Raw genomic sequence first — 25349 nt, forward strand, 5'->3', positions numbered from 1 at the left:
AAACCCAAAGAGCTACAGTCATTCAGGAACTGATCATTTCTCACACCACTGTGAAATAGGAATTTTTAGGGGTGAAAAAGGCAGGTTTAGGGAATTTTTTTAATTAAGGGGGGGGTCCATGGAAGAAACAGGGCTACAGAGCTACAAAGGTTACATTTCCATAAGACAAGGAAGCAGGGAGCCAGCAGAAATTATACTTCCATAAGAAAGGGAACTGGGAGTAGCCAAAGGTCCATATTTACAAAATAAAGAAGGAGGGCCCCACAAGTCCCACCTGAGGTTTGACCTTTGAGCTCAAGTGTTGCTATAGTGACCAAATCAAAGGGGGAATAGTGGCCAATCAGAGGGGATATTGAGGCACAAGAACTGCAGCCTTTATAAACTGGGGAAAAAGGAACTCTTTCCTCCTCCCCATGTGGGAGTCTGAGCTGTGAGATCCTTTCCCCTTCCCCGTCTGGGAGCCTGTACTTGTTCTTTAATAAATTTCCACCTTTGCTATACCATCTTCCGTTCGTGGATTCATTCTTCCACTCTGATGGACAAAGGGCTCGGGAACCAGCCTGCCCAGGGGAACACCGCGTGTTTCAGGCCAAAATTCCCGTATCAACTTCAATAGCCAGCTCCTTTTCTACCCTGACCCTCTTCTATGCTATTTTCAAGGTGATCTCTCTTTGTCTTTTTTGTGGTTGTTTTGTTGCCTTTAGTTGTTGTTAAGGAAGATAAATTAATGTTGTTGGTGTTCTTATTTAGTAAGGACAGTAAATTTACAAATTAGATTTCTGGTTTTCTGTTATTACTGAATCACTAAAATTGGCTGGGTTGATTTTCACCAAATTCCGGAGGTTTATTTGGAGTGGTGAAACTGAGGGTCCTTATGACTGTTGTGCCCAGATTTCAAGATTCCCAAGAAACCACATCAGGAGGCCAATTCGATGCAAAAGCATAAGAATCTGTATTTCAAGTTAACTTGGGCTCCCCATCCACACCGACACCAAAGCAAACCAAATGGCTGAGCGCGCCAACCGCGTCTCAGGACGGGTTATATAGGGGGGGGTTGGAGTAAGGGGAGGAGAAAGAACTGTGCTCTGCCGCCTGGGTGTGGCTAGCAGAGTAGGACGTAGCCCCTACCCTGGGGCAACCTAGCCCTCGCCCTTTCAATGACTTTGATTAAATTTAGTTTTAATTTTAGCTCTAGAATTCATATCCCTGTCTCTCTCCATGCCCCTCAAAGACCTAGCCTTTCCCTGGATAATCAGCAACCCCCCAAGGCAACAGAACACAGTAGCGAGGACCTGAGTAATGATTACAAGGTCTGGGCACCTGGCCAGCTAAAGAGACCACAACATTTGAACCTACGTTATGTTCCAATTCCCCCTGGCTACTTTCCCATGAGGCCAGACAGAGGGATACCTGAATAGACCTCAGAGCCCTCTTCAAGACCTGAAGAAATGATTTATTACCCTTACCTCACCTCCAACCACTCAGCTCCCAGCACTCCCTCAAGCCCCCCAAACCCACAGTGTTTTGCGATTTTGCCGGGTATAATCTGTAACCCACAGGCTTTCGGGAGTCAGGTCTTTAGAGCACTAGCCTCCCATCTCCATATTGGCCAATTCGATATTAAACTATTTTTTTTCTATACTGCAAACTCCTGCTCGTGCATATCTTTGAGCCAGTGCGTGCATGCAGGTGGCCTCAAGGAAAAATATTGGAGGCCTGGCAACAGTGGTCTGACTTAATATGGCAACCCTACATTTTCCTTTGAACAGCTCTAGGGGGAACTTCAAAAGAGAGACAAGGTCTCGGGAAGCAGCTGAAACTGAGGTGCAGCCAGAAGAGGATGCCACCAGGTGAGAAAGGCCCTGCTGAGTTAGACAGCAGGAACTCCTTGTAGAGACTAAAAAAATAATAATAATACTTTTCCTCCTTCTAAGTTCTTCTAGCTGGACTAATAACCAAATTATCAGAGACAGATTAACAGCAGAGAATCAATTTTTTAAAAATATTTTTTTTTATTGATTTCAGAGAGGAAAGGAGAGGGAGAGAGAGATAAAACATCAATGGTGTGCCCTAGCCAGTTTGGGTCAGTGGATAGAGTGTCAGCCTGCAGACTGATGAGTCGCAGGTTCGATTCCGGTCAGGGCCACATGCCTGGGTTGCAGGCTCAATCCCCTGTGGGGGTGTGCAGGAGGCAGCCGATTAATGATTCTCATCATTAATGTTTCTATCTCTCTTCCTCTCCTTTCCTCTCTGAAATAAAAAATATATATTTTTTTTAAAAAAAGAAACATCAATGGTGAGAGAATCATTGATGAATCATTGACTGGCTGCCTCCTGCACGTCCCCCCCTGGGGATCAAGCCCACAACCCGGGCATGTGCCCTGACCAGGAATCGAACTGTGACCTCCTGGTTCATAGGTCGACGCTCAATCACTGAGCCATGCCGGCCAGGCGAAAATCAAAATTTTAATACACATACGGGGGATTCACATGCACGCTAAAATTCCAAAGACAGCAAGGTAAAATTATGTGTATGTATCATTTTGGACAAAGTATGTAAGTGAGGGGTAGGGGTCTGAGATTTCAAAAGTGAGAATGGGAGATTCACAGGTAGTTGAGGAAAAGTTGAACATAAGTTCAAGAGAGGTAAATTTTTGCTAGGCAACTCAGAATCAACTTGATGGGGTAATCTAGTAAATAAGCCCGTTTGATGCACTCCCACCCACCGTACTAATTCAAATTAAGCTGCTAAGGCAAACATCCTAAGATTTCCTTTCTAGAGTAAGTCCCTCTGAATCTCTTAGGTAGGAAAGATGGGAATGTGAAAGATTCTTTCTGAGCTTTTTCTTAATAACCAGCCTAAAATTCAATGACCCCAAAAGACAAAACTCTTGGTCTCACCCTCAAATGGTTCACGATGGTTCCAGATGGGGGCCCAAAGAAGAAATCACAAGGACAGACCTTCCAAATGACAGGGTGGGAAAAGTCCTGTGTGCATGCTCCAAGGAATAATTATTATCTATAATAATAAAAATGTAATATGCTAATTAGACTGGACAGCCAAACGACCTGGACATCCATCCTGACAAAGCCGCAGTGGTGGGGGCCGAGGCAGAGGCGGTAAGGGGCGATTGGTTAGGGGTGATCAGGCAGGCAGGCGAGCAGTTAGGGGTGATCAGGCAGAGGGGTTAGGGGTGATCAGGCAGGCAGGCAGTGTGGTTAGGGACGATCAGGCAGGCAGGCAGGAGAGCAGTTAGGAGCCAGCGGTCCCAGATTGCGAGAGGGACATCCAACTGCCAGTTTAGGCCTGATCCCGCTGTGGTTGGACATCCCCAGAGGGGGCCCGGATTGGGAGAGGGTGCAGGCCAGGCTGAAGGACACCCTCCACCACCCCCACCCCCTCCACCCCGTGCACGAATTTCATGCACCAGGTCTCTAGTTGTCTAATGAAGGCCCAGAATTCTCATGAAAAGGCTTGGGCAACCAGCTAAGTTAAAGTAAAAACATAAATCTTATTCTAATAACTATTTTAAAATAACAGCTTAAGATCCAAATAAATCTAAAATACATGGTACTGATGGACATCAAATATTACTTATTCTCCAAAAATTTTTGTTTATTTTTGTATAGCACAAGAGCAGAGAGAATTTTTTGGATACCTTTGACAACGCAATATGGAGTCACTGCCAGCCATGAGTTATGGCAAGTGCTATGTCAAGACTGAGGTACTGGGGTGTAAAAGGAACATCCTTGGTGGGGGTTTGAAATGCCCAAAGCCACAAGTCTGGACTCTTGGATAAAAACTCCATCTGCACACACATATGAGTGGGACCTCCACACCTTGTGGGGGATAAGAACTCAGAGTTCTGACCACCCAGGGCTCAGGCTTGGCTGTACCACTGTTACAGAATTTACCAGGCGACCGAAAAATACACAGGAGTACCAGGGGATACAGGAAAAACCCATTTATTTCCAGATGTAATAGTACCATGACTCAGGGGAGCCTGTTTCCAAATCCTGAGCAAACCAATATGGAGGAAGCTTTCTCTGTATACTCTTTGGTTTCTTTGGCCCCCAAATATGGATCAGACTTTTGGACCTTTCACGGGCTTTGCAAAAAGCCCCGAGTGTTGGGATGGGGGACGTGAGACCACACCTAAAGGCCTGGCCTGTCACCAGCGCTGATAACTCCCTCTGGGGGTTGTGTATTGTTCATGGTTTATGGCCTCTGTAAAATATGAGTACAGTAGGTCCTCGGGTTATGTCGGAGATCCGTTCCTACGGCATGACGTAACGCGATTTCACCATAAGTCAGAACCCACCTACATAAGCGCCTACGTCACTCACATGGAGCACATACACAGCAGTAATGAAGTGAAACAGTAAAAAAAATTTAAAAGAAAGATAACAATTCCTGACCTTTACTTGTGGTAAATAAATAATAAAAAACATAAAGTCCATGTGTACATACGTCAAAATGACTGAACTTTTTTTTTAAATAAATACTGTAAATGGGAGATGGCGACGTAACTATGAAACAATGTACGTCAAGTCCGATGTAACCCGAGGACTGCCTATATTTAGGTAAATAGGTCTTGCAAGACCAGATAATTAAGGAAGGGGCAGTGACTTGATTATAGGCTAACAAGAATGTGCATTAAGGATATTGATTAACTAGGTACAGAGTCAGGCTCCTGGGCCCCTTCCCGTCCCCCCCCCCCAAAATGTCTATTTTCCTCATCACCATGGGTCGTGCCCAGAGCTCTGCGGACTTTCACTCCCTCCACCGACATGTGCTGCCACTGTAGCCACCTGGCTTGAGACCAACACCCATCTGTCCACTCACAGATGCCACCAATGACTGGGGCTTCACACCTGACACTCACTCTGCTCTCTTCTATCAGGTAAGCTCCCTCTCTGTGTGCAACCTGCGTGTGACCCTATTAGCTTATTGAGCTGGTCTCCCCTAATAAACCTGGCATTATAGAAAGACACAAATGTGTGTGAGTGACTCCTTTTGGGGATGTTCCTTTGCTCACAACATTTTTTTTTTAATCCTCTCCTGAGGATAAGTTTTTATTGATTCGAGAGAGAGAGGAAGGGACAGGGAAAGACAGAGAGAGAAACATTGATGTGAGAGAGAAACATCCATTGGTTACATCCAGTGCACACCCCAACTGGGGATTGAACCTGTAACTTGGTTCAATGTGCCCTGACCGGGAATTGGACTCAGGACATTTCAGTGTGCTTCAACCAACTGAGCCATACCGACCAGAGAAAATTTTTTTTTTTAGAACTTTTAAAGTAAGAGAATTTTGCCTTTGTCTTGCCAGTGTGCATACCGACTTTCTTAAAGCAGTCTCTCCTTGAAATGTGCAGCACTCTAAGCACAGCAGTTACTGAAAGCACTGACTTTGTTTGATACAATGTTTGTAAGGAAGTCATGGTAATTCTATTCCATGAAAAATACTTCTTAGGCCCCAAAAGTAGTATGCAAACATTTTCCTTCTTGTCTTGTAATAAACTAGCCCCCAAATTATTCACATAATAATGTCAAGTTAACATAAGTATATTATCTTATATATTTACTAGTGACCCGGTGCACGGATTTGTGCATATTGAAAGGAAATTAATTAGAAGGTGGCCAATGGGGTGGGACTGGGCGAAATGGGCTGGACTTGCTCTAGAGCCAACCTCCCGTGGTCCCTCCCCAGTGTCGGTGGATTGAGCGGGGTCCCTCTGGCAGGTAGATTCCCTTGGCCTGGCCTTCGGGGATTGGACCGAAACCGGGGGTCCTGGAGTGTGAGAGGGCACTCTGCAAAGTTGTACAGGGTGTGGAACGCAAACGCAAGTGTGCAGTAAACCAGATTCTGGGCTGACAGTGCCTCAGCAACAACATAACCCACAGCTGAAGGTGGAATCGCATGGCCCTGTGAGGAATTGGGCTCCCTCCTCTCTGGTTTCGGGGTGCATCACCCAAGAACCACCACTGCCAAGTCAATGCAGTTCGGCAGCTTCCGCATTTAGCGTCTGCCCCCCTGGTGGTCAGTGCACATCATAGCGACCAGTTGGACGGGCAGAGGGACACTTAGCATATTAGCTTTATATATATATATATAGACTAGGGGCCCGGTGCATGAAAATTCGTGCACAGGTAGGGTCCCTAGGCCTGGCCGGCGATCAGGGCTGATCGGGGCTTCCGGCTGCTGACCAGGGCCTCCTTTCCCCAGCTGCCGGCTGCCAGCCAGGGCCTTCCTTCTTTCCGCACAGCCCCCTGGTGGTCAGTGCACGTCATAGAGGGTGATTGAACTCTCGGTGGAACTCCCAAGGGGACACTTTGCATATTAACCTTTTATATATATAGATGTTATTTATTACATAGTATTATCTACACTAATAAAAGAGAAACATGGTAATTAGCGTACGACCGCTACCCTTCCCATTGGCTAATCAGCATATCCTTATGCAAATTAACTGTCAGCCAAGATGGCGGCCGGCAGCCATGCACTGAAGCGAACAGGGAGGCTTGCTTGCTCCAGTGATGGCGGACTCCAACGTTCTCCGCCTGACTTGCCGGCCTCTGAGCTGCAACTCTAAGCAACTATGTACTATGTTGCAAATAAGAAGCTAAACAAAACCCCAGAAACCGGCTTTCAGTCAGCCAGGTTCAGCCAGCTGGACCGCAACATTGTATCAAATACAGAAGGAAAAACATAGGCCAGAAACCGGCTTTCAGCAGCCGAGGCCTCAGAGCTAAAGCTGGCCCAGAATAAAAAAAGAAAAAGAAAAAAAGGAGCTGTTGGGAGCTTTAGTCACCCGCCAGCCGGAAAACGGCCCTCAGCCCCTCACCCAGACTGGCCAGGCACCCCAGTGGGGACCCCCACCCTGATCCAGGACACCCTTCAGGGCAAACCAGCCGGCCCCCACCCGTGCACCAGGCCTCTATTCTATATAGTAAAAGGGTAATATGCCTCCCGGCACTGGGATCAGCGTGACAGGGGGCAGCGCCCAAACCCCCTGATCGCCCTGCGGCTCTGTGAGTGACAGAGGGCGGGGCCACAACCTCCCTATCTGCCCTGCTCTGTTCGTGACAGGGGAAGGTGCCCCAACCCTCTGATCAGCCCTGCTCTGTGCCTGATACGGGGGAGCTCCCCAATCCCCTGATTGCCCTGCGGCTCTGTGTGTGACAGGGGGGAGCTCCCCAACCCCCTGATCGCCCTGCGGGCTCTGTGTTTGACAGGGTGCGGCGCCCCAACCCCCTGATCGGCCCTGCTCTGTGTGTGACAGGGTAGAGCCATAACCTCTCCATCAGCCCTGCCCTGAGTGTGACAGTGGCGGCACCCCAACCCCCTGATCGGCCCTGCTCTGTGGGTGATAGAGGGTGGCGCCCCAACCCCCCTCCATGGGCCTTGCTCTGTGTGTGACAGGGTAGAGCCATAACCTCCCCATTGGCCCTGCCCTGAGTGTGACAGGGTGCAGCGCCCCAACCCCCTGATCCACCCTGCTCTGTGTGTGATAGGGGGCGGTGCCCCAACTCCCCTATCGGCCCTACTCTGTGAGTGATAGGGGGGAGCTCCTCAACCCCCTGATGGACCCTGCTCTGTGTGTGACAGGGTACGGAGCCCCAACCCCCCTGATGGGCCCTGCTCTGTGCGTGACAGGGGGTGGTGCCGCAACCTCCCCATCGACCCTGCCTTGAGTGTGACATGGGGCGGTGCCCCAACCCCCCAATCGGCCCTACCCTGAGCGTGACTGAGGGTGGCATTGCAACCTCCCGATCCACCCTGCTCTGTGCATGTTGGGGCGGCGCCCCAACTCCCCAATCGGCCCTGCTCTGAGCCCCACCAGGGGCTGCACCTAGGGATTGGGCCTGCCCTCTGCCACCCAGGAGCAAGCCTAAGCCAGCAGGTCGTTATCTCCCGAGGGGTCCCAGACTGTGAGAGGGCACAGGCCGGGCTGGGGGACCCCCCTCCCCTCCCGAGTGCACAAATTTTTGTGCACCGGGCCTCTAGTGTTATATATTATTTATTAGATTTATTTGTATTATTACATAATAGTAACATACTAACTTATAGTTAGTATAATTATCCTATATAATAAAAGGCTAGCCCTAACCAGATTGGCTCAGTGGATAGAGCATTGGCCTGCGGACTCAAGGGTCCCAGGTTTGATTCCGGTCAAGAGCATGTACCTTGGTTGCGGGCACATCCCCAGTAGGGAGTGTGCAGGAGGCAGCTGATCGATGGTTCTCTCTTATCGATGTTTCTAACTGTCTATCCCTCTCCCTTCCTCTCTGTAAAAAATCAATAAAATATATATTTTTTAAAAAGGCTAATATGCAAATTGTCCCCTCGACCGAGAGTTCGTCCGGGAGTTTGACCAGCGGGTGGGGTCGGCCGGCCAACCACCCGCAGCCCTTCCCCCTCCAGCCTCCCCAGCCCAATTGGCCTGATCTGGATGAGCTGGCCGGACCCCACCCGTGCACGAATTCATTCACTGGGTCTCTAGTAGTAATATAACTAAGTGAACAAGAAAAAAATTAGGTTCCTACTACCTTGAAGATAAAAACCAATGTCCTATGCATGACCTACAAAGTTCTTTACAGCCTGTCTTCAAATAACTTTACCATTTTCCTATTTATACATTCCAACTCTCAATCCACGCTTCATGTATGCCTCCAAGTCTTTTCCTTCTGCCTGGAATGCTCTTTCTCCACCTTCTTCACCCTGCAAACTCCTACCTAATCTCTGAAACCCAGATCAAAACTCACCTCCTATGTGAAGCTTTTCCAGTGGCTCCTTCCCCTGGGATACTCAGCATCTTACCGCTTCCACCTCAGTTCTCCTATGGCATATGTATCCAAACATCTATGTTAGTATTATCATTAATGTGTCTGTGTCCTTGGGGGAAGGATCCATCTCTTATTTTTTCCTTATTGTTTTTTAAAATGGAAGTTCAAGAAATGTTTCAATAAATGATGGAATGATGAATGAAATACGTATATTGATTTGGGGAAAGTTATCCTGATCTTGCTGAATATGCATCAAGAAAACAGACTTATCTTTCCAAACTTGGACCACAACTGAAAGATGTCAGGGTCATTCATGAGAATGAGAAGACGTAAGTAAGGATGTTATAGTGAATCATTTACCAGCTTGGAACCCTAGACCAGGGCAAGAGGGGACGTAGGTCACCTTTCCTGATTGTTGAAGCCAATGAGAGTTATAAAACCACCTCCCCTCAGATCCATCACACTTCCACACCTGTTTTTCCTGCTCTTGGAAACTTGCCTGCTTTTTTCTACCCTGCTCTCTGTAGCAAGTGATTTTTAGGTGTGTTTTTTTGTTTTGTTTTAGTTTTTCTTTAGCCAACCCTGGCTGGTGTTGCTCAGTTGGTTGGGTATCATCCCATACACCAAAAGGTTGCAGGTTTGATTCCTGGTCAGGGCACATGTCTGGGTTTCAGGCCCTAGTAGGGGGCATGCAGGAAGCAGCCAATCGATTGATGTTTCTCTCTCTCCCTCTACCTTCCCGTCTCTCTAAAAAAAGTCAATAAAAAATTTTTTTTTAAAAAAAGCCAGTACATAATAATTGATTAAAGATGAGGAAAACTGTAATATTCTTGAGTTGTGATCATTTATCGGAGTCATATATTGAGAACATTGACCATTATTCACTCTTTTTCAAATGATTTTTATTGATTGATTTTAGAGAGAGAAAGAGAAAGAGGAAAAGAGAGAAACATTGACTTGTTGTTCCACTTATTTATGCATTCATTGATTGCTTCTTGTATGTGCCCAGAGATCAAACCTGCAACCTTGGCGTAGCAGGACAACACTCTAGCCAACTAGACACCCAGCCAGGGCCTGCATTATTCGCTCTTGACTATTTGATGAGAAATGAGGAAATGGTTTTCTTCAGGATACCTTTGACTAAATGTTAATGTTCAAATGGTTATAAGCTGGCCCATCTTTTGGAATTTTTAAAAAAACTTTTCTTTGGAAATAAATATGGGTTCACAGGAAGTTGCAAAAATAGTTCAGAGATGTCCCATGTATCCTAACACAGTTTTCCCCAATTTTAACATCTTACATAACTAGAATGGACTATCAAGACCAAAAAATTGACATTGGTATAATCCACAGAATCTATTTAGATTTTACCAGTTTTACATGCACTCGTGTTTGTGTGGGGTGTGTGTGTGTGTGTGTGTGTGTGTGTGTGTGATCTCATCACAGGTGTAGATTCCTGTAACCACCACTACAATCAAGAGATTCTCAAATATTCCTTGTGCTCCCTCTTTATAGCCACACCCATTTTCAGGTCTTCCCTACATCTCCCCTCTCCCATCCTTTGAAATGTTTTTAAATATAAATATTTGATATTTCTCACTACCCTGAAAAAGAGGGGATGGGTTTCCCACTGATTCTTGTGCTATTTTGAATGCTGCAAGTAGAAAGGGCCATAAGACTAGGACTTAGGGCAGTGATGGTGAACCTATGACACGTGTGTCAGAGGTGACACGCGAACTCATTTTTTTGGTTGATTTTTCTTTGTTAAATGGCATTTAAATATATAAAATAAATATCAAAAATATAAATCTTTGTTTTACAATGGTTGCAAATATAAAAAAATTTCTATATGTGACATGGCAACAGAGTTAAGTTAGGGTTTTTCAAAATGCTGACACGCCGAGCTCAAAAGGTTTGCCATCACTGACTTAGGGGAACCCTCTGTGCCCACCGGTGGGATAATCATTAATAGTAACACAAAGATGTTAAAAGTAACACAAAGCCTCCCCACGGAAATGATTTTTGTTCCTATACTTGGCTAGTTTCCAGGAAAATATACATTGGCTCTGTGTAGATAAACACTTGGCATGGTACTAAAACTGATAGGCACTCAACAAATATTTATCAGGCAAGTACACTGATCCAACAGGTAGCCATGTGTTCCATAACCGGTTCCTAGGAGAATGTGAAACAATGCTCCATTTGTTCCCGAGGGCAGTTGTTTTCAAATTAGTAGAGCTTTTTGAAAATGGAAAAGTAAAATAGCTAGCAGGTCACCTATTAGGTTTTCCTATTTCCATATCTCTAACTTACTTCTCCAAGCAGCAGACAAAACACAAAAATAGACTAAACTGCTGACTAAAGTTATTAACCTGAAACATCACTGCTGTAAACTGCTCTCCATTCCTAAAACCCCAGAGATTCTCCACCAGATCCTTCTGCTCAGCATTGCGCAGCCCACCTTTTAAGGGGTAGGAGTTGCGGGGAGGAAAGGTGCGGATTGTGTGACCAGTTAGGTAATAACAATAGTTACCAAGTGGTGAGTGCACTTACCTTGGTAGTGGGCAAAGTGCTAAGAACTTTCATTTAATCCATATAATAACCCTCTGAGGTGTGTGATTTTATTATCTCCACTAGAGGCCCGGTGCATGAAATTCATGCATGGGGAGGGGGGTCCCCTCAGCCCAGCCTGCACCCTCTCCAATCCGGGACCCCTCGGGGGATGTCTGACTGCCGGTTTAGGTCCGATCCCCTAAACCAGCAGTCGGACATCCCTCTCACAATCCTGGACCACTGGCTCCTAATTGCTCACCTGCCTGCCTGCCTGGTCGCCCCTAACTGCCCCCGCTGCCAGCCTGATCGCCCCTCACTGCCTCTGCGTGCCGGCCTGATAGCCCCTAACTACACCCCCATCAGCCTGGTGGCCCCTAAGTGCCCCCGCCCGCCGGCCTGGTTGCCCTCACTAACCCCCCTGCTAGCCTGGTTGTAGGCAGTCATCTTGTGAGGGCATGAGGGTCAATTTGCATATTACTTCTTTATTATATAGGATTTTACAGTTGAGAACACTAAGACTTAGAGAACTTAAATAGTTCCCTTAAGGCCACACACTTAGTGACTGGAAGTGGTGGGATTTGAAACCAGGTCATTTGACCAGAGCCAGAAATCTTGGCATCCATTAGGTCTGAGGTGTGACAACAGGATATATATATAATACTTTTTAACGCCTGCCCCCCCCCCTCCGTAATTCTAATGTACTGATCCTTGGGAAGCATTGCTAGAAACTACTTCCTGTAAGGAATCCCCTGCAAATTAAGGTGCTGAGAACTGATAAACTTAGATCAGAGATGCTCGTACTTCATAAACACATACTTCAGATAGACAAAGCTAAATGACTAGTGGTTTTTGCCTACTGCTTTGGATGAAAATATATTCTTAAATTGCTTGTGTTTTTATTTTTATGCTCATCAGACCACCAGAAGTCTAAGCATTACAAGCACTCCCCCAGAAAGAGAATTAAATTACCTTGTAGCTACAAAGCACACGTTTAGTTACTTCCAAGACTGAGGTGGATGGATTCTGGCATAGTTCTCTAAAGTCTTTGCATTTGTTTTTCTTTAAAAGAAGGAGGAACAGAAGGAGGAGGAGGAGGCAGAGGAGGAAGAGAAGAGGGAGGAGGAGAACTAATAACTAGATAGGAAATCTAGATAGAAGAAATAAAAATAAAGATATATAATACCATAAAAAAGTTTCTTTTATTCTGAAGCATATTTTGGCACATGTAGGTATACAATTGGACTTAATGAAACGTTCTTAATAAAATCTAAAGACTGTCCTATGAGAAATGAGTGTGTGAATTAACATAACAAGTAGTTTTGTATACACAGGCCAACCAAACACTAACTGGATGTGTTTCATTCACAAGAACACGAGAGGAAAATATTTCAAATCACTTTTGATTTCAACACACCAAGCCAAACAACTAATAAACCGCCCACAAAGAATGAAACTATTTTGAACTCGTCATTCTGCAAATATGTATTAAAATATTAAGATATGCATAAAATTGTGTAAGGTAGAAACATATCCGACTTTTTTTGAAAAGAGGAGGAGTCAAGTATTCTGAAAGGGGTGGGACCTGCCTGCAGTCCCTGGGAACTTCCTGCTGTCACCACACCTCTGGATTAGTTATCTGAGCTCTCTGAGCAAAGCCCTCAGTTGAAACTCTAAGGCTCTGGGAAGGAAATCATTCTTGTGACTGTGACACACTCTCCAGTCCCCATATGCTGAGATTATACTTCTTCATCAGCTTGATGTGCTTGGTGAGATCAGGTAGGTCATTTATTGAATCATTTCCTTAATTATTTAAAAAATATTGCTAGTGTTAATGTCATTTTGCCTTTTATCATCCCACTTTCTTACTGGACTTTTTAAGTTTCATCCAATCATGTTTAAGAAAGAAGATAAGGATTAAATAAATTTTCTAATTTTGAAAATAAATTACACATAGTTTTCTCAGTAATAAAAGAAACTCTTATTCCTTTGGGTTGACTTGTTCTTCTAAGGTCCAAAAATTAAATATGTGGAAAAATCTAGAATAATGTTCTTTTCTTTATAGTTATATTTTTTTCTGTGCCATTCCTACCTCTATGAAATAAGATTATTTCTTTTCTGGAAATTTAAAATTTTATTATATTAGAAGAGCTAATATATAAAGGGTAGATTTTATAGCTTTTATGCATTAAGGGTTTATTTTAAATTGTTCTTACAGAAAAACATAATTTTATATATGTAAACCCCTTAAAATGGTGCTTGGCATATTGATAGCTTAAAAATTATTAATCATAATTAAGAAATAAAAATTAAAACAGTAACAAAAAATGAAGTGAAAAGCTTTCAATACCTCTCAGTCTTTTTAGGAATCCAGTTCTTTTTCACATAGGTTATGGTAATGTGGCACAAATTTTTTTGAAGGAAAATATGTTATATATATGGACCCATAAAATGTTCATGCCATTTGAAGTAGCAAAACCATTGCTGGGAATTTATTCTAGAGAAATAACTTAAAAAAAAAGAACTTATATAGAAGATGATTCTGTTATTTACTAAAACTTGAAACTAGAAACAGCAGAAGTGTAGCTATATACAGGAATGGATCAAGTACAGTACATATACTTTTTAAAAAAAAAGTAGCCTTTAAAATAATTCTGAAATTTAGGGGTGCATTTATTCTTTCAAATTAGTGTTTCAGGTTTCTTCAGATATATTACTAGAAGTGAAATCACTGGGTCAAAAAATAAATTTTTCTTACTTTGTGCTTTTTTAAAAAATTTAATTCTTAAACTGATTTTAGAGAGAGGAAGGGAGAGAGAAAGCATCGATTTGTTGTTCCACTCATTCATGCCTTTATTGGTTGATTCCTGTATGTGCCCTGACCGGGATCGAATCCGCAACCGTGGCATATTGGGAACTTGCTCTAACCAACCGAGCAACAGGCCAGGGCTTACTTTGTGCTTTTGATTTAATAGTAAGTTAATATTTTACTAGTGATGACATTTTCACTGAAAAGTCAACATTTTAAAGTGTGTTTATCATTTATTTATTTAAAAATGAACATCAGTTTAGGGGTAGCTTCAGGAGAGAGGGAGCTAACCATAACACGAAAACCTGATGGTGATTTGTGGTTACTTCTTCCGGTGAGCTCAGCGTCCTCCTGTGCCACTGCCATCTTGGACCTCCAGATTGAGGCACCTTTATATCTATACTCGGGAAGGAGGACCCTGGAGGAAGCAGAGGGTAGGCTCAACCTTGAGAAGGTCTCACCGGGTGAGGTCCAAGGGAGGAAGGATATATCTCTATTTACAAAGCAGGAACTTAATTTTTTTGTGACCTGCCTTTTTACTTACTGTTACCTCATTAGTAAAGTCTTGTTTTAAATTGATTCTAGAAGACTCACTGCTGCATGATAGACTCTAAGCAGACAGAGACACACCACAATAGACTTCTGTAGCTAGAAGGGAAAAAAACCACCGTAATTATGGCTGTAAGCTAGATCTAGACTTCTCAGTATCTGCAAAACCATGAACTTGGAACTTTCATGGGGGGAGGGTTTTGAATAACATGCAACTGAAAGCAGAAATTATTAATCACTCTCTGCTTTTGCCTTGTTTTCCTTGCTGTCCAAAAATTAGCAAGTGTTAGGATGTGATTCAGAAATCCCAAGGATACAAGTCACTCATTTTCGGAGATTTTTGTTTTGTTGTTCTAACCTCTGTGATATCATGATGAAAATGTTTGCCGTAATCTTACCGGTGTACAAGGCAAACTCTAGTGCATACCAGAATCACCTGGGAAATTTGTTAAAAATGTGGAGACTCTGCCCTAGCCGGTTTGGTTCAGTGGATAGAGTTTCGACCTGCAGACCAAAGGGTCCCAGGTTCGATTGGTTGCAGGCTCCTCCCCAGCCCGGGCCCTGGTCAGGGCTCGTGCAGGAGGCAACCAACCACTGTGTTTCTCTTACATTGATATTTCTCTCTGTCTTTCCCTCTCTTTTCCACTCTCTCTAAAAATCAATGGAAAAATATCCTTGGGTAAGGATTAAAACAACAACAACAACAACAACAACAACAACAACAACACACACACGCGCACACACACACACACACACACACACACACACACACAACGTGAAAACTCTGTCCCCAGAGATCCAGACTCAGGGCTCTGGTGTGAGACCCTGGAATATGCATGTTTAATAAACCCTCAAGGAACACAGACTGATAAGTATTGTTTTAAATTAAGGCTGTTGTCATAAGTATTTTTAAAAGTTATTCTATTATCAATATTTTGGCCTATGGTAAGTTGTGTAAAACTAGGTAGATATTTTCCTAGCGAAAATAGCTTACTGCCAAACACAGAGATTTTCCTAGGATGTTGGAAAGCCTCTCCAAATGATTTATAATTGTGTGTGTGTGACTCATCCTCTTCTAACGCAAAGGCAAAGGTGAGTGAGGAAGTGGGGTGTGAATGCACATACCTTGCTCATGATTAAGAGATGAGAGCGAAGAAACCTGGCATCTGATTTGTTTTCTAAGCTGTATCCTAAAGAAATATAAGCCTGGGGTTAAAAGCAGAGATCTCTTTCAGCCAAGAGGGCATTTTGCCCATATGCTTCTTGCTTGTTTCTTCCTTGGGTGGAGGGGGACAGAAGGAGAAGCAAGAGATATTCTTAGCTTGACTATCTGGCTCAGGACAGGTTTTTAACCCATTGTATGCCATAAGCGTCTGTAGACGCAAGCAGCGGACCTAAGTGGCAGCCCTGACCAACTTTAAAATCATTTTTCATGAGAACTTTCAGCTGAAAATATTCAAGAATGCCCGAATTATGAGTAATATATTTATTTTTATAATATTCATTGCAAATTGATTTTTTAAATTAAATTCAAAATATCGTGGCGTGTGGGGATGTTTTCCGTTTTGGACGCGTGGCAGTTAACTGGTTAATGCCAAATTCAGGTGGCCCTCTGCATAAAATATACACTGAGTTGCTTTTTCATATTTAAAAAATTAAGTCAAATTTCATGGCAGAGACATGTCACCTCCCCCTTCTAATTTCTCTTAAAAAAAGAGTTCAACTCATTTTTAAATGTTTCCAAGGCAAGCTTTCTTGCCTAAAGAGATTTTTATTTCTGGGACTTTTGGAAATTCCTTCAGGCAAGCATAAGAGTGTGGTCAGTGTGGGTTCCTGGAACCATCCCGGCTCCATCAAGTAACATGTGGCGAGATGTGTCCCAGATCCTGACTAGCATTCACTGCCCGCCGGCGTGCAGAATACTAGGCAAAGCATCTCTTAACCTTGGTGTGAATCTCAGTAAATAATTTCAGGCAGCATTGAGCCGGTATACCTGACCTTGGTCTCTGTTCTAAAGAAGTTATTAACACACATCTGCGTCATGTTTGGGGGTGGGGGAAATGATAGCTAGCTTGAGCACGCCTTGGAACCCAAAACTTGAAATAAAAGAAGTGTGAGTCAGGGCCGTGCCTGCTTTACTTCCTGTCTGGATACCAGGCATCAAGGTTAAATTAGGTGGAATTTCACAGCTGTCATCTGGGTTTAGGAGTTACTGGAGTAAATGTTACTGGCAGTAGGTCTGAGAGAAATTGATACTTTCAGTTATAATAGCCTGGCTCAGCCATATTGAGCAGTATAATATGAACCTAACTTTGCTTATTGACTCTCACAGAACATCAGAACTTCCTTCTCCCGCACACTCACAGTTGTTGCTTCATTGTGCGTTATTTCTGTCCACGACTCCGTCATCTTTTTGGATGTGAAGGAGGTGTTTCCTCTTTCTGTAGAAGTTTTCTCCCCGATGAGAAATGTGGGGGATGTTATCAGTTTCTGCAAAAGCAGGTGGGAACTAAACAGCCAGAACTGAGTGTGACACGGAGGCAGCATGGGCGGCGTTGCTTAGTCGTGTGTCTTATGAAGGCACAGCAAAGGACCCTTTGGAAGGTTCATCCAGGATTGTCAATGCTCAGTGTTACCCCAGGGACTATCCAACGGAGACTCGTGAAATAAGTCAGTCTAGGGATACAGATGTCTCTTTTCTGGGCTGTCTTCCAGAGAAATACAGCTGGTGGTTGAAAGCAGCAATGTCCTCCCAATCAAGAGGGCATTTTGTCTATCCAACCCAATTTTCTCTGGCAAAGAGAGAACAAAGTAATGGTTATATTTAGTTCCTAAGCCTGAGAATAAGAGTAGTAGTTTATTTTGCACATTATTAGGTTCAAACCCTCCCCCTGCCAACACAGTGACCATGGTGGGGGGCTTTATTTAACCTTCAGTGATACAGATGAAGGTCCATCAACCTCACCCTCTGAGAGGAAAGAAAACTGGAAAGCTGAGAGCCTGTTTTGATTTGGACAGAAAAAGTGAAACTTCTGCCCAGTCACCTTTAAAAGACTTTTCATCATTTCATCCTTGACTTTCCACAAAAGTATGAAATTATAGGAACCATTTTTTTTGTTTTAGTTTTATTGAGATATAATTCACATGCCATGCAATTCACCCATTTAAAGTCTTTAATTTGCTCTGGTCAGTGTGGCTTAGTTGGTTGGGTATCATCCCGTGCACTAAAGCGTTGCTGGTTCGATTCCTGGTTAGGGCACATGCCCGGATTTCAAGCTTGACCCCCAGTGGGGGCATGCAGGAGGCAGTCGATCAATTGATGATTGACCGATATGTCTCTCCCTTCCTTTCTTTCTCAAAATCTATATTAAAATCTTAAAAAAAGGTTAAGTGTACAATTCACTGTTTGTTTGTTTTTTGGTATATTCACAGATATGTGCAACTATCACCAGTCACTTTTAGAAATCAAAAACTTTATTATTATTTATTGCTTTTAACGAGAGACAGGAAGTGGGGGAGAGAAAGAGAGAAACATCAATTTGCTGTTCCACTTATTTTTTTTAAAATATATTTTATTGATTTTTTACAGAGAGGAAGGGAGAGAGATAGAGAGTTAGAAACATTGATGAGAGAGAAACATCAATCAGCTGCCTCTTGCACACCCCCTACTGGGGATGTGCCCGCAACCAAGGTACATGCCCTTGACCAGAATCGAACCTGGGACCCTTGAGTCCGAAGACCGACGCTCTATCCACTGAGCCAAACCGGTTAGGGCTGTTCCACTTATTTATGCATTCATTGGTTGATATTTGCAGGTGCCCTGACCCAGGATCAAATCTGAAACCTTAGGGCAGCGGTTCTCAATCTGTGGGTCGCGACCCCTTTGGGGGTCGAATGACCCTTTCACAGGGGTCTCCTAAGACCATCGGAAAACACATATAGAATTACATATTGTTTTTGTGATTAATCACTATGCTTTAATTATGTTCAATTTGTAACAATGATAATACATCCTGCATATCAGATATTTACATTACAATTCATAACAGTAGCAAAATCACAATTATGAAATAGCAACGAAAATAATTTTATGGTTGGGGGTCACCACAACATGAGGAACTGTATTAAAGGGTCGAGGCATTAGGAAGGTTGAGAACCACTGCCTTAGGGTATCAGAATGATGCTCTACCAACTGAGCTACCCGGTCAGAGCCTAACATTTTTATAACCTCAGAAAGCAACCCAGTACCCTTTAGCTACTGCACCCCAATCTCTCTACCTTTCCTCATACCGCAACCACTAGTTTGTTTCTTGTCTCTATAGATTAAACTATTCTAAATATTTCTTATGAATGGAATCACATAATATGTGGATTTGTGTGTGTTATGTGTGACTGGCTTCTTTCACTTATCAAAATGTTTTCAAGATTTATCTTTATTGTAGCATATGGAACCATGTTTGTTAACTAAAGAGTATTTAATTAGCAAAAAAAAATTCTGTTTGATATAAAGGTGGCAAAATACCTCTCTGGTCAACATTCTAATTACAAGACAAAGTATGGTTATTTTCAGGTTTTTTTTTTTAACTGAAATTAAAATAAATTTTTATTTCTTTCTATATTTTTTTTTCAGATTTGGGCTGTTTTTGGTTATAAGACTGTCCTGGTAATTTGTTTTCCTGAATAGATGCCTCTTGTCTTTTCAAATCAGCTAGCTTGCAGATCTTAGAATTTTGTGTCCAAAAGGAATGCTAGAGACTAGCTTACCCTCTAAGGAATGACTTTAACATGAGAAAACTGATGCCCTAACTAATTTGTTTTACCTTGTTAATGACAGAGCCAGAACCAAATCAAGTTCTACGGCCAGAATAAAGCACTGCCACCTGTATACTGGTCAATAAAATTTCCCTTTTTCCAAAATCTTTCCAAAATGATGGAAGGAAAGGAATTAGTGCTTTGTATCAAATCTCTTGCTAAGCGATTTTACTTGTATTATTTTATTTAGTCTTCATAACAACCCTATGAGAGCAATACTATTAGCCCAACTTATCATTAACATCACCAACAATGACTAATTTTCTAGCATTTACTATGTGCCAGGTAATGCTTTAGATACTTCATAGACGTTATCTCTAATTCTCACAACAGTCCTGACGGGAGGGCTGGGGTTAGGGCAGTGGTTCTCAACCTTGGTGATTCTAATGTGCAGCCAAGCTTGAGAACCACTGGGTTAGGGTGAGTCAAGTGAGACCCTCACAAGGTACACAATGTAAAGGAGGAAGGACCACCAAGATAAATTATATTTATGGTTTTTAGTGCAATAAAAATGACATTTTATTTTTCATGATATTTAAATTTTCATGATATTTAAAACAATGTTTAAATTATGCTTTAATATCATTTTATATTTTAATATAAATGATCATATGCATACCATTAATCTAACAACACATAAGTTATATGCATGAATAATATTCTAACGCAATGTTTTTAAAATATGAAAATCAATGCAAATAAGTCCACGATGGACAAAGTATCACCATTTTAAATAAAGATAGACTAGCCTTGGCCAGTGTGGCTCAGTTGGTTGGAGCATCATCCACCATAAGGTCCTGGACAGGGCCCATATCTAGACTGCAGGTTTGGTCCCAGTTAGGGACCGTTCCTCTCTCTAAAATCAATAAACAAATCTTTGGGTAAGGATTAAGAAGAAAAAGAGTATTAATTAAAGATAGACTTTTGTTTGGTTTACCACTCTGTGTTATTGACAATAAGAACAGGCATCTTTTTATTTTTTTAATCTTGTATTCAGTCTTTTAAGAAAAGCCATTTCTGCCCTAACCGGTTTGGCTGAGTGGATAGAGCATCGGCCTGCGGACTCAGGGATCTCAGGTTCGATTCCGGTTGGGGGCATGTACCTTGGTTGCGGGCACATCCCCAGTGGGGAGTGTGCAGGAGGCAGCTGATCGATGTTTCTCTCTCATCGATGTTTCTAACTCTCTATCCCTCTCCCTTCCTCTCTGTAAAAAATCAATAAAATATATTTTAGAAAAGAAAAAAAGAAAAGCCATTTCTGATCAAGCAGCTTCTTGGGCCCATGCCGCTTTCATTTCCTTGATGGATGGTTTATGGGGGTTGACAGTAGTGTGTGAACAGATTGAATAGTGGGGAGGATTATATCTGTAGTCATGTTTGTTTGTTTGCTTGTTTGTTTTTTATTGTAGAGCTTTTATGAACTTTTCACACTTGGTTAAAAACACTACCCATGTAGTGTTTTTCTTTTACTTCAGACTCCATTTGCCTCTGGAAGCACCGCCTAACACAGTGGTCGGCAAACCGCGGCTCGCGAGCCACATGCGGCTCTTTGGCCCCTTGAGTGTGGCTCTTTCACAAAATACCACGTGCGGGTGCGCACGTACAGTGCGATTGAAACTTCATGGCCCATGCGCAGAAGTCGGTTTTCGGCCTGGGCGAGTCTATTTTGAAGAAGTGGCGTTAGAAGAAGTGGGGGGTGCCTGTCCATCAGGCGACGGGAGACGCAGCGCAGGCGGGCTGCGGGATGCGCAGCGAGGGGGAGGTACATTGTTTTGAGGTACGTTCGCTGAGGTCGACCCCTTCCAACTCTCCCATCCACATTCCTCTATCTGAAACAAGTATACAAGACGAGTGTGGATGGGAGAGTTGGAAGGGGTCGACCTCAGCAAACGTACCTCAATCAGATTGAAGACGTTTTTAGCAAAGGCCAGCTTAGGAGTACCCTAATTAAGTTAATAACAATGTACCTACCTATATAGTTTAAGTTTAAAAAATTTGGCTCTCAAAAGAAATTTCAATCGTTGTACTGTTGATATTTGGCTCTGTTGACTAATGAGTTTGCCGACCACTGGCCTAACAGATTGCCATTATTATAATAACTTTATAGTGGGAAACTGAAGCCCAGAGAGGTCAGGTCATTTAAACACCAGAGGTCACATAGCTAGTAGGCCATGGAGTTGGACTTCAAAATCCATGCTCTTTCTAAAATCATGTTGTATTTTTGTTTAAGACATTAGACCATTTTTCTCTAAAGAGGCAGATAGTAAATGTTTTCAGCTTTTTGTCCATTGGTCCCTCAACTCTGCCTTATGGTAGGGAAGCAGCCATAGATTATACATATATGGGCATGTCTGGATTTGGCCCAGGGGTGACCATGCATTTGATTATAACAAAGTATTTCAGGCACAAATATGTTATCTTTGAAGATGCTATGGCCAGATTTCCCTAATATCCTACTTGGATATGCTTCTTTTAATATAACAGAAGGGAAGGCAATAAATGATAATCAGTTCTACATAGGAGTCTGAATTCCTCATTGGATGGGAGACATCACCCATCTCATTGTAATTTTCCACTTGTCAACAGGCAATGGCATTTCAGGAATTGAATTTCAAAATAGTCTGCAAAGGAAAGGCAAAGTTTCATCTGTTTTGCATAAACTCTAATAGAAGAGGTTAAGGTGTAGAAACCAGTTTAACATGTTCTGTGGTTACTCTGGCTCTTAATGCTACTCCTGAACAAACTTGACTTTGTAACAATATAAAAAAAAGTAACCAAAAAGAGGTTTGCTTTCTGAAGGCATACAAATAATTTATCATTTTAGTAATACCAACATAAAATAGAACTTAAAAACTGTGTTTATGCAGGTGAAGCAATTTAACAAATTTGCTATTTGCAAGAATCTAGTGATTGCATGCTCTCCAAATTGCATGAGAATTTGGGATCCAACAAGACAAGTTCTTATGGGAGGTTCTGGAAATACTGAAAAAAAAAAAAGTAGCATAGTAACTGCCCTCTAGGAGCTTAAACTAATTTATAACATTGTTATTGGTGGAAGTGGGGTTCATAGGGTACCACTGGAATAAGCATTTCCAGAGAGCCCCATGGAAGGATGAGATATGGTAGAAAGTTTTACTTTCATAGAATTACATTCCTGGGTTTCTAAAGTCTCATTTCCCTTAATCTAGTCATAGAAGTGTAGCTGAGGTTTCAGTAAAGCTGGAAGCAAAGCCAGTGTCCAGAGTTTCCTTTCCATATTGGAGCTGGGTCCAGTTCAGTATCAGGCTAGTGACAGCCCATTAGACCACTTCCTGTGGGATCTGGTTGGCCTTGGGTCTCACGGGAGAATGCAGGAGAGTGAGCCCCAAGCAACAAGAGTCCCAAGGATTCCCAAAGCACAAGACATTGAATTCCTTTGTTTAGGGGATTAAAAACGCCAAATTTCTGCACACTTGCAGTGGCCACCCACACCCATTCTGGCCAATGACCCAGGAAACTGGGGTGTGATTGACAAAAGCACCTTCGCAAGTTTCCCCAATTTTACCAGGCGTGCATCTATCTTCTCTTTGTCTAATCCCCTCTCCCATTGTTTTGCAGAGAGCATGCCTATACTGTCTGGCCTTTCCTTTGCTCCTTTCCTATTATTAATAACTAGAGGTCCGGTGCATGAAATTCGTGCACGGGTAGGGCCCCTAGGCCTGGCTGGTGATCAGGGCCGATTTGTGGGGTGACTGGTGGGGCGATCGGGGGGCCCCTGCTGGCATCTGCCTTGGCTGGCCTGGGGCCTGCGGGCTGGGAGCAGCTCCTGTGTTGAGTGTCTGCCCCCTGGTGGTCAGTGCGCATCATATCAACCGGTTGTTCCACGGGTTGTTCCGCCATTCAGTCGATTTGCATATTAGGCTTTTATTATATAAGATTAGCTAATTACAACGGTATCCACATGGTCGAAAGTAAGGTAAATTTAATGTTTCCTTAAAATGTTATTAATTCTGAGAGGAAAAGGTTAATACTCTTAGGCAACTAAACTAAAAACATCAGAAATGGGATGCCTGACCCATTTTTGTTTGCACATTATTTTTGAGGCCTTCTCATCTGCAGCTATATATGTATTTTTGCAGATATTTTACATAGTTTGTCATAATGCATGTGCCATTTCATACTCCATTTATTTTATAAACATTATATCATACTGTCTTTGTATTATTCATATGATCACTCTGAATGGCTGAATAATGTGTTAATAGGTTGATATTTATTTATTTAGGAAACATTCATTGATGCCAACTCTGAGCCAGGCCCTGTTCTTGGCACTGGGAATACAACAATAGATAAACAGACAAATAGATCTGTTATCTTGGAGCTTCTATGCTAGAGGGGGAAGTTATTTCAGAATAAGGAAAGAATGCTTCAGGTAGGTGATAAGAGAAAAGCCAGTAACATTTAAGGTGAAACAGTCTCTGAATTGGAATTCAATACAAGAATATTGTTCAAAGTCAGGTCATCATTTAGGCCAAGGAATTCATTTACAGATATGCATGAATGTAGGAAACATATTATTCATTATTAGCCCTTCTCGGAAAGACAGCAAGAGCTCTGAGTGGAGAAGCCTAGGAAAGGGACTCACTGTAAGCAATGGCTGTGTACATTGCAGAAGTACAACTGCATAACCGGGGGACTGTGGTTCCCGAAGATAATTGTTATACGCTGCTCATTCTCATTATTCATGGTAGTTATGTTCTATAAAGTCACTGCAAACGCTTGATTAGTAAATACTGGGCCATAATTCCCAGGGGAAATAGAGGGTTAGGTTCCCAAGAGCCTCTGGTTACATTTTTGTTGACTGTTCAATACAAAATCTTATTTTGTGTATATTTCTGTTTAAAGACACCTAATTTAATATGTATTTTTATTTATTAGCAGTGATCCTCATGCCCAATAGCACTATACTATAAGTCATGCCTGCATAAAGCTTATCTAACCTATATATTTCTCTGTAAGGCTAATATTGAATTTAAGAACACCAGATAGTATGAAAGGACTATACTTTGAGGCCATTCTAAACAGAAAAATTCGTCCAACAAAGCACAAGAAACAAAACAAACAAACAAACAAACAAACGTGGCAGTAAATAGTGAAAAGATATTTTTTATGAGAGGTGAAGTGAGAAGGCAGAGTGTTGTGGTGTTGATTTCAGCTGAAAGTGGATGTGTGGGCCCACTCCATTTTTTTTGTCATTCTGCACATGTCCGTGAATAACCACAAAAGCACTTTGAGTATTGACTTTGGGGGTTACAAATAAATTTTAGTGAGTAGGTGAATCCACAAATAACAAGGAATGATTATTTTGACAATGGGAACAAAAAGTGTATGTTTGTATGTGTTTATGGCTGAGGAAGGAGGCAAGGAGAGGAAGAGAGGCAATGTAAGTGCCCTAATTTTCTCATCTTTCTTGGTAGGGAATGAGGAGATAGAACAGATGCAGTAAACAGAACAGGAACTCTCTGTGATTGATACACCAATACCAAGGCTTAAATATTTATTTTTAAACTATAAGAGGAATCACCAGATGAACTAAAAATAATTTTATAACTTATAAAAATCAGGAGGTAGCCCTAACCGGTTTGGCTCAGTGGCTAGAGCGTCGGCCTGCGGACTCAAGGGTCCAGGTTCGATTCCGGTCAAGGGCATGTACCTTGGTTGCAGGCACATCCCCAGTAGGGAGTGTGCAGGAGGCAGCTGATCGATGCTTCTCTCTCATCGATGTTTCTAACTCTCTATCCCTCTCCCTTCCTCTCTGTAAAAATCAATAAAATATATTTTTAAAAAAATCAGGAGGTA

The 25349-nt window shown here is 42.6% G+C and overlaps 1 protein-coding gene across 4 annotated transcripts in view; it reads left to right on the top strand.

Moving 5' to 3' along the window:
• Positions 1-12952: 12952 nt before the first annotated feature.
• Positions 12953-25349, top strand: part of LIPH (lipase H) — a 39998-nt gene continuing 27601 nt past the window's right edge. For all 4 annotated transcript variants that reach the window (XM_006084822.3, XM_023750591.1, XM_023750592.1 and 1 more), the window contains exon 1: positions 12953-13120. In XM_006084822.3, the coding sequence (XP_006084884.1) occupies positions 13072-13120 (49 nt within the window). In that variant the 5' untranslated portion in view covers positions 12953-13071. The remainder of the gene's footprint in view (positions 13121-25349) is intronic.

The sequence above is a fragment of the Myotis lucifugus genome, unplaced genomic scaffold (genome assembly GCF_000147115.1).
Source record: "Myotis lucifugus unplaced genomic scaffold, Myoluc2.0 scaffold_14, whole genome shotgun sequence".
Classification (NCBI taxonomy): domain Eukaryota; kingdom Metazoa; phylum Chordata; class Mammalia; order Chiroptera; family Vespertilionidae; genus Myotis; species Myotis lucifugus.